Consider the following 13,433-nt stretch of genomic DNA (forward strand, 5'->3'; position numbering starts at 1 on the left):
TGCCTGCAGGGTCAGACCCTTCCTCCTCTTTCAGGCGTCCTGTCCCTTGTGGGCTCGCTGATTTTAAATGTCTGGGTAGGTCAGAAGCACATCTGGAGTGCAGGCTCTGCCCCGTGTGGACCCCGATGCCGTCCCGGGGTGGCCCCTGCCATCATCATAGCGCCCTCATCTTAGCCGACTCGCTGAGCCTCCGCAGCGCGGCTCCTCCTGCCTCTTGAGCTGCTAAGCTCTCTGCTCTTATTCTTGGCTCTCGGTGGCGTGAACACAGTCGGGTTAATGCCATCGTAAGGTCCTGTTTCTGCAGTGGGCGATGCTCCTGCATTGGAAAGGGAGTTTGGGGACACTCGTACTGTCATTATAAGGGTAGCAGGGTTGGTCCAAGGGGACGGGCAGAGTTAATGGTACACCTTCCACTTCAGTGACTTATCCTGAGAGTTAACACATCCGTTCTGTTTGACATGTTCCCGTTTCAGACAACACGCCAACTTGGCTGGCACACTGAGTGGCCACGCATCCTGGGTGCTGAACGTGGCATTTTGTCCTGATGACACTCACTTTGTTTCCAGGTACTTATGATTCTTAGTACTTTCTAAAATGTACGAATTGCCTTAAAGTTTCAAGGCGGCGTGGCTGGTTTTTTATTCAGTCATTTATTCTCCGCAGTGCTTTTTAAAGTTGTGAAGTTAGTTGTCCTTAGTTGGAACAGAGGTGGATTCTTTCCAAGAGCTCAAATCTTAGTTTCTCCTTATACATCTAGTCTTCTACCTACAGTTGCTTAAGGGATGACAGCATCCTGGTGAGAACGCTTACTGTGAGGGCCAGCAGGTCACAGTGTCAAGGACGTGGCCGCGCTGTGAGCAGGAAGGCTGCCCAGTGATGCCAGTACCCTGGCCACCTCCTAGGTGCACACACGCAGAGGGTCAGTGAGCAAAGGAGTGTGGAATTTTTAATCACATTCCTTCCAACTTCAGACCAGTCTGAAAACTGTTTTTGATACTAACGTTCCTTTTTTTAAAATAGTTCATCTGACAAAAGCGTGAAAGTCTGGGATGTTGGAACAAGGACTTGTGTTCACACCTTCTTCGATCACCAGGATCAGGTATGGCATCGTTACGTTTACGCTCCTTGTCTGTGGGCTGCTGGCACCGCCTGACCACGGTGCCCACCCTTCCCCTCCGCACCTTGCTGCTCGAGTTGTCGGCCCTGAGCGCCTCGCCCTCTTGGGCCTCCGTCCAGCCGTGTCCCTGTGTGCACCATCTGGGGTGCGGGGGTCAGGCACATGCTGTCCGCCAGTGGCCCACGAGATGCGACGCCCCTGTGCAGAGGCCGCAGAAGCGTGGGCTTGTCGCCCAGGGGATGAGCGCCTGGGGCCTGTGTCTGGGGACAGCCTGGCTGTGGGGCTGAGGAAGGCCCACCCCTCAGATGCCTCCATTGCCCAAACGCAGTCAGCACTTGCCATCTGGGGAGTTGTCCCAGGAAACACGATTTCTTTTGAATGTTCCTGAAGGCAGAACTGTTACAGGTTGTTTGGCTCCCACGATATTGGTCACTTCTGTTTTGGCCTTTGAGCTTGGAGGCGGGGCTCTGTTCTCGCAGGACACTCCTCTGCCTGCGTGGGATCTGGCGGCAATGCAGTGGCCCTTCGGCCGGCGTGGGAGGGCCCGAGCAGCTGCGTTTCTGCCTGGGTCCGGGGAGGCGGGCAGTGCTCCTCTCTCAACACTTTGAGTAGCAGGGTCCTGGGTAACTAGTCAGTATGAAAAAATGGATGCCCATGGTAGTACAGAGTGGTTTCTAGTACATTCTAAACGTTTTCACGATGACTGCACGGATTTCTCCTTTGGAAAGCATTCAGAGGTAACTGATGTGATTGTTCACGCTTTTTTACATTTAATCTTAAACCGTTGCCAATAAAGCTGAGGGCGTTTACCCTTGACCTCCACTCCCGGGCCTAAGTCCTGCCGCTGCGTCTTGCGTGTGGGGGTCAGAGCGTGTTGCTGGCTGAGGAAGGTGTCTGGAGTGTAAGTGAGACCAGCGTCTGGCCCAGTCACAACACTGGAATCGGGGCTGGAACACCGCACCCCAGGCCAGGGCGACAGGCTGACCTGGTCAAACCCTGACCACGCCAGTGCTGCCTGGGGAGGGGTGTGGCTCAGTGCCATGGCTCAGTGCCCACGCTGCTGTCGGGGTGGGGACACCATGTGCAGTCGTCCCGGGAGGCGGTGACCTCAGGGTCCTGGCGGGGCCCCTTCCTGGAGACGTGAGACCCCGTGCTGGCCCCTCATGGGCTCCATGCTTTTAGTTACTCCCTGGATTCTGAACCTGTGGAAAGTTCGTAGGCAACTCGACTCGTATTTAGAAATGGAGTTTTCTGCAGTTGGGGCGGTGGGGGGCAGTGCCTGGTCCTCACTGGCTCAGACGGCACCAGAACCCCCTCACGCCGGTGCTTTCTAGGTTCAGGATGACGACAGCAGAGTCAGGGTGTTCGTTCCTAAAGAATGGAGGCGTCGGTACAACTTTTTCCCCCCTTTATTTACAGGTCTGGGGAGTAAAATACAATGGAAATGGCTCAAAAATTGTGTCTGTTGGAGATGACCAGGAAATTCACATCTGTGATTGTCCAGTTTAGACCTCAGAGTCTCCAGGCTAATGCTGCGGAGAGAAAGCACAGATTGAACGTGACATTCCTTACCTTTCGAGTTTGAAACACCACATTTACACTGGCAAAAACCTACGTTTCGTAGATACGTTAGTCTTTTCACGTTCCGTTGGAAATGCTGTTCGTTCTTTAACGTAAAGTGCTCTTAATGCCAATACCGGTTCCCGACGTGCTTCATTCCCCCCTGCCGTTACTGGCGAGCCGTGACAGGCATTGGCGTCGTCGTGTGCGATGTTGTGTGCGAGCGAGCGTCGGCCCAGGGCGAAGGTTTCCGGGGCCTTCCAGGGCTTCCGGCTCAGACATGCGGGCTCGCCCTGGGCTCCCAGGCTGGGGAGGGAGCCGATTATCCGGAATGCGGTACCTGACTGGCTGGGACCGTCCAGTCATCCTTGCCGCCTGGGCGCCCTGCTACTCGATGTATTAGCAACGCCCGTGCCACACTGTCTTTTCCCTACTAATTGTAGGGAAGCCTGTAGCTTGCTGGTAGGTACTGCTGCTTTAACAGAGTCTGTAGGCTCAAGCTTGTGCCGAGCAGCCCGCAGCCCTGCCTGTCACCCCGGAGCGCCTGGACCCGACGGGCCAGCCTGCGGACGGGGAGCGCGTAAGTAGCTGGCACCGCGCTGCTTCTTCTGATCGTGCCTCCTCGCCCTGCCCTGCCCTGGGCGTTTCCTGTGCCTGGGATGTCCCTCCCTGACCCGAGGGTCTCTCACTGCGTCCTGGTAGCTGCTCAGATGTCACCGCAGAGGCTTCCGCTCTCTCCACCACTCTCCCCATTACGCTTGCTCTTCCTGGCAGTCGCTGCTGCCTGGTACGTGCACTGATCCCCCAAAGAGAAGTGGCTGGAAACTCCACGCCTTTATACCAACCAGTGCGAGGCAGATCGGCACCTCACCCTGCTCTTCTGAGCTCCAGAAAATGAAAACCAAAGCCGTTTCTCATACCAGCTCAACTTTAATTTTAAAAGTGACAGATGTACAGGTAGGATGAATTTTAAGCAACACCCTCCAGATTCCGTTTACGTGACAGGGAAGGAGCTGAATGTAACTCTGCCCCATCAGCAACTAAACAGCTGTCTCCCAGTCATTGGTTAGGAAGTCACAGCGCAGAAACACCACCCTGCACTTGTGGTCCATCTGTAAGTGGGTTTTCACGTGGGCCTGGTTGGAAGAATAGGTGTCGTCTCCGTCCCGGTCAGTGGTCGGCGCATAGGTGGGCCATATGTACCTATTTTGGAGCACACGATGCTCACCCTACCTGCCGTGGGTCTGGTCTGCCCTCTGACCCTTCTGGGGAGGTCCCTGGTCTGAGTCACTCGCAGGTACTGTGTCACCAAGTGGCCATGGGGCTGATGGGAGCCTCTGCTTTGACTCAGCTGCACAGAAGGTGGATTTCCTTCACGACTGTGGGAATGGCTATGGGTTGCGGGCGACCCCAATACATACACTGTTGTCACCCTGCCAGGAGTAAGGTACTGACCGAGCCCTCCTCCAGACAAGCCGTCACTCACAGTGGCGCCCACACCGACCGCAGCCACGTGCCACCGGTCCGTGCAAGGAGCCTACGGCTGGGCGGGGAGAGGGGCGATGGTCTGGAAGAGAGGCTGAGTCGGGGAATGAGCCGGAAAACGGGTGGCCTGTCCTCCACACCCTCACATCACCCAGGGGGTGGGCTGTGCCGTGCCGAGCCACCAGCACCCTGCCGTGGCTCCTGCTCCTGCACGGAGGCTGCTGGGGACACGGAAGGTTTCTGTTTCTTTACAAATAAGCACTTTGGTGGGTGACCATCGTAAAAGTCGTCACCAGGAGATCATTAAAACCACAGAGAACAAGGTCCGGGGCACAGGCAGACAGCTCCTTGGCGTTTCGTTGTAGAACATGGGTTTGTCCTCACCACGAGGCTTGGAAGCTTCCAAGAGCAGTGATCAGACACACTTACTCCCCATTCGTCACTCGGGGGCACAGAACACTGGGAGCCGAGTCGGCCCTGCAGCCCAGTCAGCGTGACCCACACTCGAGGTGGATCGGCTGGAATCTAGACCCAGAAATGTCACATTGGCAGCCCTGAGATCACACCCTTAGGACCTGTGCGAGGGAGGGGGGGAACCCGGGCCAGAGATGGGCCAGCTCACCCCGTGGGGCTGGACGTTCCCGGGGGCTGAGTGGGTGGAACTGAATTATGGCAAAGCCACTAGAAGCACAAAGTGTCAGTGCAGTCACCGGCATCTCCAAAGCATCCTGGAATTGTAAATAAACAGATTCCGTGTGCAGACTAGAGGTGATTTACACTTAAAACATTTAAATATAAATTAAGCGATAAGTTACAACCAAAAAAAAACCCCGAAAAGACAGAATGCTGAACATACACGCAGGACACCCCACACAGAGGCCGTTAGAGTGATTCCGCTTTCATTGTGCCACCTTTACATCGTCGCGAGCTAGCCCGGGGGGCCACCTCATGCCGTCTGGCACTGCACGCCCCCCCGGGGCCCATCGTCGTCCTCCTCGTAGGCCTCCCTGTGCTGGCGCCAGTTCTGATCGTTGGCATTGAACTCAGTCAGCTCCACCTGATCCATGTCATCCGTGACCCTCACCTTCTGCCGAGGAGGGAGGAGAGCTTCCAGCTGAGGAAGCTGTTCTGCAGGAAGCCAGTGTTTTTCGGGAAAGATCACCTGCAGAGGGCGAGTGGGGAGAAGCAGGAGTTACTCCCCTTCCCGAGCGAGGCCCTTAGCGGCGCGCCCAGGAGGATTAAACACAAACTCACTGAGAACTGGATGATGAGCATCCCCTTCTCCAGGGGTGCTTTGTGGATGGGCATCCCCTCATCACGCACACATCTCAGGTCCCCGTGCGTTATCACCTCACCTGCCGCAGAGAAGCTTCCGTTAGGGAACAGGAAGTGGAGGGGGCATGAAGGGTCAGCCTCCTGCCCCTCATGTCAAACCTCAGATGCCCACAGGGAAAACTACTTCCTCACTCTGCGGCCAGCGAGGGACCAGAGCAGCGTGCTCACAGCCAGTGGTGGGGTCGAGGGTGTTGGGGCGGCTCCGCCACCAGCATACTTGTCCAGGCCTCTTTTGACATGGACGGTTGACCTTACGTGCTATTCTGAGAGGGCTTCAAGTCAAGATCATAGCTTGGCCTCTCCCTTTTCCAGTCTGCCTGCCATCCCCTCAGCCCCTCCAGGCAGGTGCCCTGGAGCCCACATGTACTCGCCCCCCTGGGAGCGGGGACCCTGGTATGTGACAGGAGCCAGCAGGCTAAGCGCTCAAGCCCCCGAGAACCCTTTTGGTCCCTCAGGCAGCCCCCTCCAGCTCCCGTGGGTGTGCAGAGGGGCAGATCTATGCGCACCTCCAAGGATAAGCTCGCAGCCAAGGTCTTTTTTTGGGAAAATCCAGTTTTTAAATGTTTCACATAGAGTCGGCGGCACAATGTGAATGAATCGACACAGATGACCACCTGTTATTGGCTGTGAAAAACACCTATTATCGGCTGTGTTTTCTTATTCAAAAATTAACTTTTTAAAACTAGTTAAATTGGCAGTTTCCAGTTAGAATTTCGACCCCAAGGATTCCTGTTTGAGGCTCTTCCCGCAACTGTGAATTTTTTTCTAGAAAAATATAAAAAATTCATGACCTTTTCAAGTCACTAGTGATGACCTTAAACTGAGAGAAAATCAAGTCACGCTCACTTGTGTTCAGAAGTCAACCTCATGACACCAGGCCGTGTTGCCGGCAGCATCGTGCCCAACACAGCCACGGCGCGGCATGCGTTTGAGACAGTACCTGGTTTGGATGTGATCACAAGGACTCGGTCGTCCAGCGTTTTTATCGTCTTCTTGAAGCCACAGAGGGCCTCGGAAAGCTGAATCTTCATTTTCATGATCAGGTCGTGGCCGCGTCTCTGGAAGACACCGTGGTCCTTCTGATCAAGCACAATGATGACGTCGCCAGCCTCCAGCTCTGGCTCCTGATCTCCTTCTCCGTGAAACACGATCTTCTGGCCATCTTTCATGCCTGAGGACAGCACGCCTTTCTGATTAGCCACCTCTGTGAGCAGCGCGCTGCCTACAAAGCTTCGCAACGGGCTCAGCGCTCCCGGCCCCGTGGGGCGGGCCTCTGCCTCACCTCTTTCCACATGCACCTCGATGATCTTCTTCTCCCGGATGACCTTGGCACCGCTGCAGCTCTCGCAGCGGTCCTTGGGGTGGATGCGCTCGCCCTGGCCCTTGCACTCGATGCACACGGTCTGGATCTGCTGCACCATGCCCGGCCCGATCTGCTGGATGTGGATCTGCATCCCTCGGCCCTTGCACAGCGGGCACTTCTCCACGGACCCCTTTTTCCCACCGACGCCTGCAGGGGAGGGGGCGACAGGAATGATAGCTGTGCTCATCCCTGGGAACATGGCTGCCGGGCATCACAGCAGCATGGGAATGAGCTACTCGCTGTACCCCGGGTTTCAATCCTGGCTATTTACAGTCATGACAAGCAATGTGCAAGAGCCTGGGTGACTGCAGCCAAGCACATGATAGGCAGGTGTTATCATGAGGTCTCCAACGTTTGTGGTTCTGGCTGTGCCAAGCCCAGTTGTTGCCACAGCTTCATCAACTGTGCTTTCTTACACCCGGGGTGGAGTAACACCCATGCCTACAGGTAAGCGAGTAGGCGGGGCCGTAGGGAGCGAGACACAACCCTGTCCCTGGGGACAGCCACCCAGCTCACCAGTTCTCGGTGAGATGATGTGGAGCTGACTTTTCTTGAAAAATCAAATAATAAAAGTTACGTTTACATTCAACTCAAGGGTCAGTAATCTACGGCAGCCGCCTGGTTCGCTGAGTCCCGGTTCGCTGGGACACCGACATGCACACTCGTGTACGCGGTGTCTGCAGCTGCTCGTGCAGTCAATGACGGACCCCACGGCCCACAAAACCCAAAAGGTTTACCATCAGGCCCTTTCCCAAGGAAGTTTGCTGACTAGGTTGGGTGAATTGTTTTGATTTTTAAGTTTTTTAAATAATTGTCAACGTATTAAATAAATGTACATTCCAAATAAACAGTGTACAGGGCCAAATGAGACTTGGCCCTCAGGTCACCTGTTTGCAACCTGTTCGACACTCACTCATGAAAAGATAACTTATTTTTTTCTGGATTATAAAACAATCTGAATTGTTTTCAGATCTAAGGGATCGGAACTTTGAGATTCACTCAGAAATTAATTTTTACCTTCACATTTCTCACAAATCACATTTTTCTGGAGCGCCAATTTCTTTGTGACTCCATTATATAAATCTTCAAGAGTTACAGACAACTGATGTACAACATTCTTGCCTTACCAAAGGGAGAAAAAAACGTTAGTGATACTGTATTGACTCCAGTGTATTAATACCACCCCGATGACACGCTGCCGAGACTCACAGCTGTGCCCGTGTCGTTCATTCCCTTCCCCGTGAGGACAGAGCTGCCATTACACCTGGCCCACGCCTCTGGCCCTCTGCCAGCAGTGAGAGCTGATGCCCTTTCTAGCTGTGAGCTAATTACTCAATCATTTATGGATGTCAGTGGAAAGACTTTCCATCTCTGTCTCCGAAGAACAGCTGAGGACAGCACGCTGAGCCGCCTGGAACAGTGTCACAGTGAGGGATCACCAGGCCCCCCACCCAGGAAGGAAGCTCTCCTCAGGGACGGGCGCGTGACCAGCGCCCTCTGGACCTTCAGCGGAAGCTCTTCCCGACAGGAACACGCTCTGCTTCTAAGTCGTGGCCAGGAGGGGACTCTCTGCCTAAATCTCGCCTGTGTGTCCCGGACGGCGGGCGTCTGCTCGGCGCTGTGCCAGCCTGTCGAGACCCTCCCTGCTGCCCTGCCTGAGACCAGCTGTGCTTGTTTACTGGCTGTTCCTCTCCAGGCAGAGTGCACTGGGCCAGAGACGCCCAAGGTTTTAGTCACGTCTACGCCATTCGTTGCACCCAGACGACAGGGCGAGGCCTTTTCCCTAAGAAACACTGCGATTTTCAGCATGCTGCTCAGACTCAGCAGTCATGCTTTTTGAAGCTCGAAGTCAGTTACGATATGAGAACAGGTGCAGCCTCATGTATGCAGCGGCCTCTTGCTGATCCACAGCAGCCTTCCCAAGCCCCAGTGCAGAGCTGGTTTCTCCGATTTTATCCAGGATTGTCATAAGCCTGGTTATCCATCTGGTTTCGAGATCCAAAGCTTATCGACAGTAAACCGAACAGGGACAGGGGCTGTTAGAGACCTCTAGTAACAGAGGCGACAGCTCATAGCCTCGGCAGGAGGTGAGAGGTAGAAAAATGAGGAAGAGCAAACCCCAGAACTCAAAAACGGCAGCCTGGGGCCATGCAGCTCAGGGCCGCGTCCCTCGTTCACTCTGTTGCATTCTGAAAGAGGCAGGCAGGTTCTCAACAAAGGGGGGAAGGGGCACTATGAACTTGACCTTCTTCCCTTCTACTCATCACTGCACCTGTTCCTTTACACATGATGTCTGGAGGGTGACAGGGAATTGCTGAACGCGCTAGGAGGCTGCAGGTAGCCTGGCACAGCTAACGCTCATGACGCCACACCGTGACGATCGGGCCCCTTTAGGGCGCGGTCCACCCCGGCTCCAGCAGCGTGCACTTTGGAAACTATGACCTGCCGAGTGTCTTTCAAAGCATTTACCTCTTCTCTCTCTAGCCATCCGCCCTCCGCCACCGAAGAACATGTCGAAGATGTCCATGGGGGAGGAGAAGCTGGGGCTGCCCGAGCCTCCCTCCTTGATGGCCTGCTCACCGCCCTGGTCATAAATATCCCTTTTCTTTGGATCTGAAAGCACTTCGTATGCCTGGGAGATGAGCTTAAACTTGAAAAGAAAGAGAGCAGGTTTGAGTTGAGTCGTTAAGCAAACCCACCACATGAATGCAACCACAGAGGTGTCCGGCACCCGCCCCTCCAAAGCGGCCGCTTTGTCCCTGATCTGGAGCCTGATTTTTCCACTTACTCCTCTTGTGAAGTGGGACAGACACATGGGGCAGACGTTATCGAGGGGCTAGTGGCAGGGCCACTGCAGAGAATGAGGGGGAGAGCCGCAGGGAAGGACAGTTTGTCCCACGCTGGCCGCACCGGCCAGGAGGAAGTCGAGTGGAACAGGACGCACGCAGTAAGCCCGGGCCAGGACCTAACCTGAAGCCGGGACAGCCCAGGATACGCTGCTGCCGCCGCCACCGCCACCTCCCAGCTCGTGAGAAGTGCTTTCTGCTTTACCAGCATGAAGGCCAAGTACAGACCTCCCGGGAGCACCATCTGCGTGCAGGCTGCACGCTGTGCAAACCTGTACGCCTGACCTTTTCCACAAAGTCCTGCCCCCACCACAGTCCTCCATGTTTCGCTCCCTGGCAGCGCCCAAACCTCCCATCTCATCTGTCAACGAGGCCTTTTGCTGCTACCTTCAAATCTCTCCAGTACCCCAAGACAGAAAAAATACCCCATGTCACGTTCCTAACAAGTGCATTTCATTGGAACCCAGTTGTAAGAATCGGAAAACCCAAACCGAAGGACATTCTGCAAAACTGAGAGAGAAACTAAATGCAGTGTGTGGTCCTGGGTCGGATCGTGCACGGGGGGAAAAATGGCTACCAGGGACATCGGAATAACCGAAGAAATGTGAATCGTTTGCCCTTGATGTTAAACTTCTTCAGTTTGGCCACCGTGCTACGGTTATATACAAGAGGGGAGTTTCTCCCAGGTGAAACGTGTTGAAGCGTTCAGGGCCGAACGGTGATGATGACGTCTGCAAATTCCTCTCAAAAGCTTTAGCAAATAATAATGGAATGTGAGAGGCAGGCAGAGCAAGTGTGGCGACATAGTTACAGCCGAACCGGGCGAAGGAAATGCAGATGCTCACTGGACCACTCATCTTTTCTGTAGGTTCACGGAAGTTTTACAAGAAAATCCAAACACTGTAAACTATCCAAAATGCATCCCTTACCACCACCACCCCACCTGCCCTGGCAGAGGCCACCACCCCGTGCCCGGGTGACTGCGGTACCCTCCCTCAGTGATCCCCCCATCGTCCGTCCTCACCCCAGCTTCCAGGCTGTTCTCCACCCAGCCTGCCGGTCGCGTCAACCCTCAGCCCCAAACTCTCCAAGGCGGCCCACTGCACTCGGAGTAAAGGCCGGTCCTGCTCGGACCTACGAGCTCAGCCTGACACTCGGCCCCCGCCTTCCTGCGGTCCTGCTCCCGCCCCGCCGGACCCCTTGCTTTTCCTCAGCACAGGGCACTCGCTGCTCAGACCGTCCCCTCTGCAGCGTCAGCTGTGGGAGGACAGGGAGTTCGGTCGGCTTTGTTCACCACTGTGACTCGAACCCAGAACAGGGTCTGGCGTGTGGAAGACACTGGTGAATATTTGTTAGATGAGCGGCTGGGTTCTGGAAATTCGGAAATGAATAGATGACATAAGGTCTCGACCCTCAGAGGTGCAGTTTAGTCTGTGAGACGAATGTCTACGTAAATGCCCCATAATGGGGCTGGCTCCATAAAACATCCAGGAAAAAGATGCTGTGAAGATAGAAACTGACTGATAACTACGTTTTCTCTTGTATTACAGATCCCCGATTGGGATCTGATAAGTAACTGATAAATGATAGTTGATACTAGCTCACAAATAACTGGGTAACGAAAGAAATTAAATCTTGGAGAGACATCAGAATCATACTCGAGGCAGCTAGATCTTGGGATATGTTCATTCTGACACCATTTCTGCAAAGAGGTAGGTGTCATTCACTGCCGCCCCTTCCGCAGCAGGAGAGCAGGTGTCGGGATTAGGTGCCTGGCACGGAAGATCACAGTGCATCAAGGCCAGCTGCCCTCGGAGACTTTCTGGGCCCGTGTGTAGGTTAGAGACTAGATAAATATGCTTCGTGAGAATGTCCACCAGAAACACCAAATATTCTGGATAATCGAAAGACACTTGGACTTAACAGAATTAATGGTTGATCTAAGAAGGAAAGGAATGCCTGTCACTTGGAGCGTTCAACCAGAGGCCAGGTCTCACATGGGACGGGGGCTCCCACGACCGCTAGTGGGTCTGTCCACCCTCCCTCTGGGGGCCCAGCGCTCCGAGTCTTGATTCAGCTTCCTGCCTGTACCCTATCTCTGCCCAGCTCAACTCTCAGAATGTGATGCTCGGCCGCAGGACCTTAATGAAATTGCTGTGCCGCTGGGAAAAAAATGGCCTTGGCTTTGGGGACCACGTGGCAACTTGGAAAACTGTGATAAAATATGAAACGGCGAGAAATATGGTCATCCTGGGAAAAGCCTCAGAAGCAACACAATAATAGCGGTTAGGGCGATGTATACTTGGGGGGTTTTCCTCCCAATTCTGAACATTTCTGCACTATTATGCTCTTATAATTTTTTAACTTGAAAATATTATTAAAACTAAAAGTTACAGTGAAATCGAACGAAAGACCAAACTCATCTCAAAAGCCAGTTACAGCAACAGCCTGAAAGGGACGAGCGTGCTAAACCGGCCACAGATGAGACGCGTACTGACTCCATGCCGAGCACCCGACAACAAACATAGGCTGCCCGACGCTTAGCAACGCAGGACAACGGCACAAAACAAAGACCAGCACACCAACAGCGTCTCAGTTGTCCCGGAGCAAGGGAGGGGGTGGGGAGAACTGGTCTAATCTATTTTTGAAGAGACGTTAATAATGCAGTGACAGACTCAGGAGAAAAAGTAAAAAGGTTCCACCTACGACAGATAAAGTGGACAGCGACGACATGCAGACACGTACAGAAAAGGCCCGCACAGTGTGTCTGGCACGAAGTAGGACCACACGGGAGGTGTCTGCTGAGTGAGTGACTGAGTGAGTCCTCTCTAGGGAACTGCACAGCAGATTCTATCACCCCCAAAGCGGAGTCCCTCTACCTGTATGCACACAGCCAGGAGCTCACTCCGAGTGTGCCCTGTGACACTCCACTTGAACCGGGGTCAGAGGCTTTCCCGCGGGCGCCCGCAGCCAGCGGGCTGAGATGTGCAGTTAAAGCCGAGGTCTGCTCTCCTTGAAGGAGCTCCCCAGAAACGGGTCACCATGAATTCAGGGAGCGCGCCTGTGACTCGCCAGCAGCGCGTGGAAAGCCAGTGACCTTAAAAGCTACATACAGTAAGCCACCTAAATATAGACGGGAAGGCATGCCAGCGAGTAAAGACAGAAAAGCATTTTAGACCTGTGACAGCCACATTCGGCACCTGTGCCTAAATATAACTATTCTGTCACTGCCGCGGCCCAGCCAGCCCTCCGCAAGCAGCTTTCTCCAGCTGGGGATGGCGGACGCAGACGGGTATTTTCATCCCAGCGTGGTTTCCCCGGGGTCTGAGTGCTAGGCGGGTGATCTGTGACTTCGAAAGTGGCCCCAGGGATCAGCTACTACAAAAGCCCCCACCGACCCCCCCAAACTATCCGGGACGCCCAAAGTTTTAGAAGAAAAGGGCACGAAGTGAAAGTTGGGGCGGGCCGGCCGGCCGGCCGGCTCTCACAGGGGGCAGTGCTCTGTTCAGGTGGGCGGCAGCCTCCCTGGGGGCCAGCGGCCGGCGGGGACAGGGGCGCCGGCGACCTGGGCTCGCTCGCCCGCGGAGCGTCCATCAGCATGACTGCTAGTTGGGTTCAGCCGCGGGTCATTCGGCACCGAAAGCTCGGCCCGTTGGTCCAAAATGCTGGGCGACATTAGGGACCTCCGCGTCCCTGCTTAACAGAAAACGCGAGCACCGCGGGTCTG

At 54.6% G+C, this 13,433-nt stretch overlaps 1 protein-coding gene and 1 long non-coding RNA gene across 2 annotated transcripts; one reads left to right on the forward strand and one right to left on the reverse strand.

Moving 5' to 3' along the window:
- The first annotated feature begins 410 nt into the window (after positions 1–410).
- Positions 411–2,811, forward strand: LOC111729084. Its single transcript, XR_002776076.1, has 3 exons — positions 411–566; positions 1,021–1,099; positions 2,537–2,811. It is a non-coding gene; the product is annotated as an uncharacterized LOC111729084 (long non-coding RNA).
- Positions 2,812–4,918: 2,107 nt separating this feature from the next.
- DNAJA4 (DnaJ heat shock protein family (Hsp40) member A4) lies at positions 4,919–9,579 on the reverse strand. Its single transcript, XM_011374367.1, has 6 exons — positions 9,330–9,579; positions 7,878–7,982; positions 6,780–7,007; positions 6,438–6,668; positions 5,417–5,517; positions 4,919–5,324 (listed from the first exon to the last, which is right to left on the reverse strand). Exons 1-6 carry the CDS (start codon positions 9,562–9,564, stop codon positions 5,109–5,111), a joined length of 1,116 nt encoding a protein of 371 aa, XP_011372669.1. The 5' UTR covers positions 9,565–9,579; the 3' UTR covers positions 4,919–5,108.
- Between the last annotated feature and the right edge of the window lie 3,854 nt (positions 9,580–13,433).

This window comes from Pteropus vampyrus, unplaced genomic scaffold, assembly GCF_000151845.1.
Source record: "Pteropus vampyrus isolate Shadow unplaced genomic scaffold, Pvam_2.0 Scaffold245, whole genome shotgun sequence".
In the NCBI taxonomy this organism is placed as follows: domain Eukaryota; kingdom Metazoa; phylum Chordata; class Mammalia; order Chiroptera; family Pteropodidae; genus Pteropus; species Pteropus vampyrus.

What these genes read in the sequence shown, in the direction of transcription:
- DNAJA4 (XM_011374367.1), bottom strand. Translation starts at nt 9,564, where the DNA reads ATGTGGTGGGTTTGCTTAACGACTCAACTCAAACCTGCTCTCTTTCTT. An exon ending in TGTGATCACATCCAAACCAG is followed by an intron (nt 5,518 to 6,437) that starts GTACTGTCTCAA and finishes TCTCTGCGGCAG; the next exon opens with GTGAGGTGATAACGCACGGG. An exon ending in TGCTCATCATCCAGTTCTCA is followed by an intron (nt 5,325 to 5,416) that starts GTGAGTTTGTGT and finishes CGCCCTCTGCAG; the next exon opens with GTGATCTTTCCCGAAAAACA.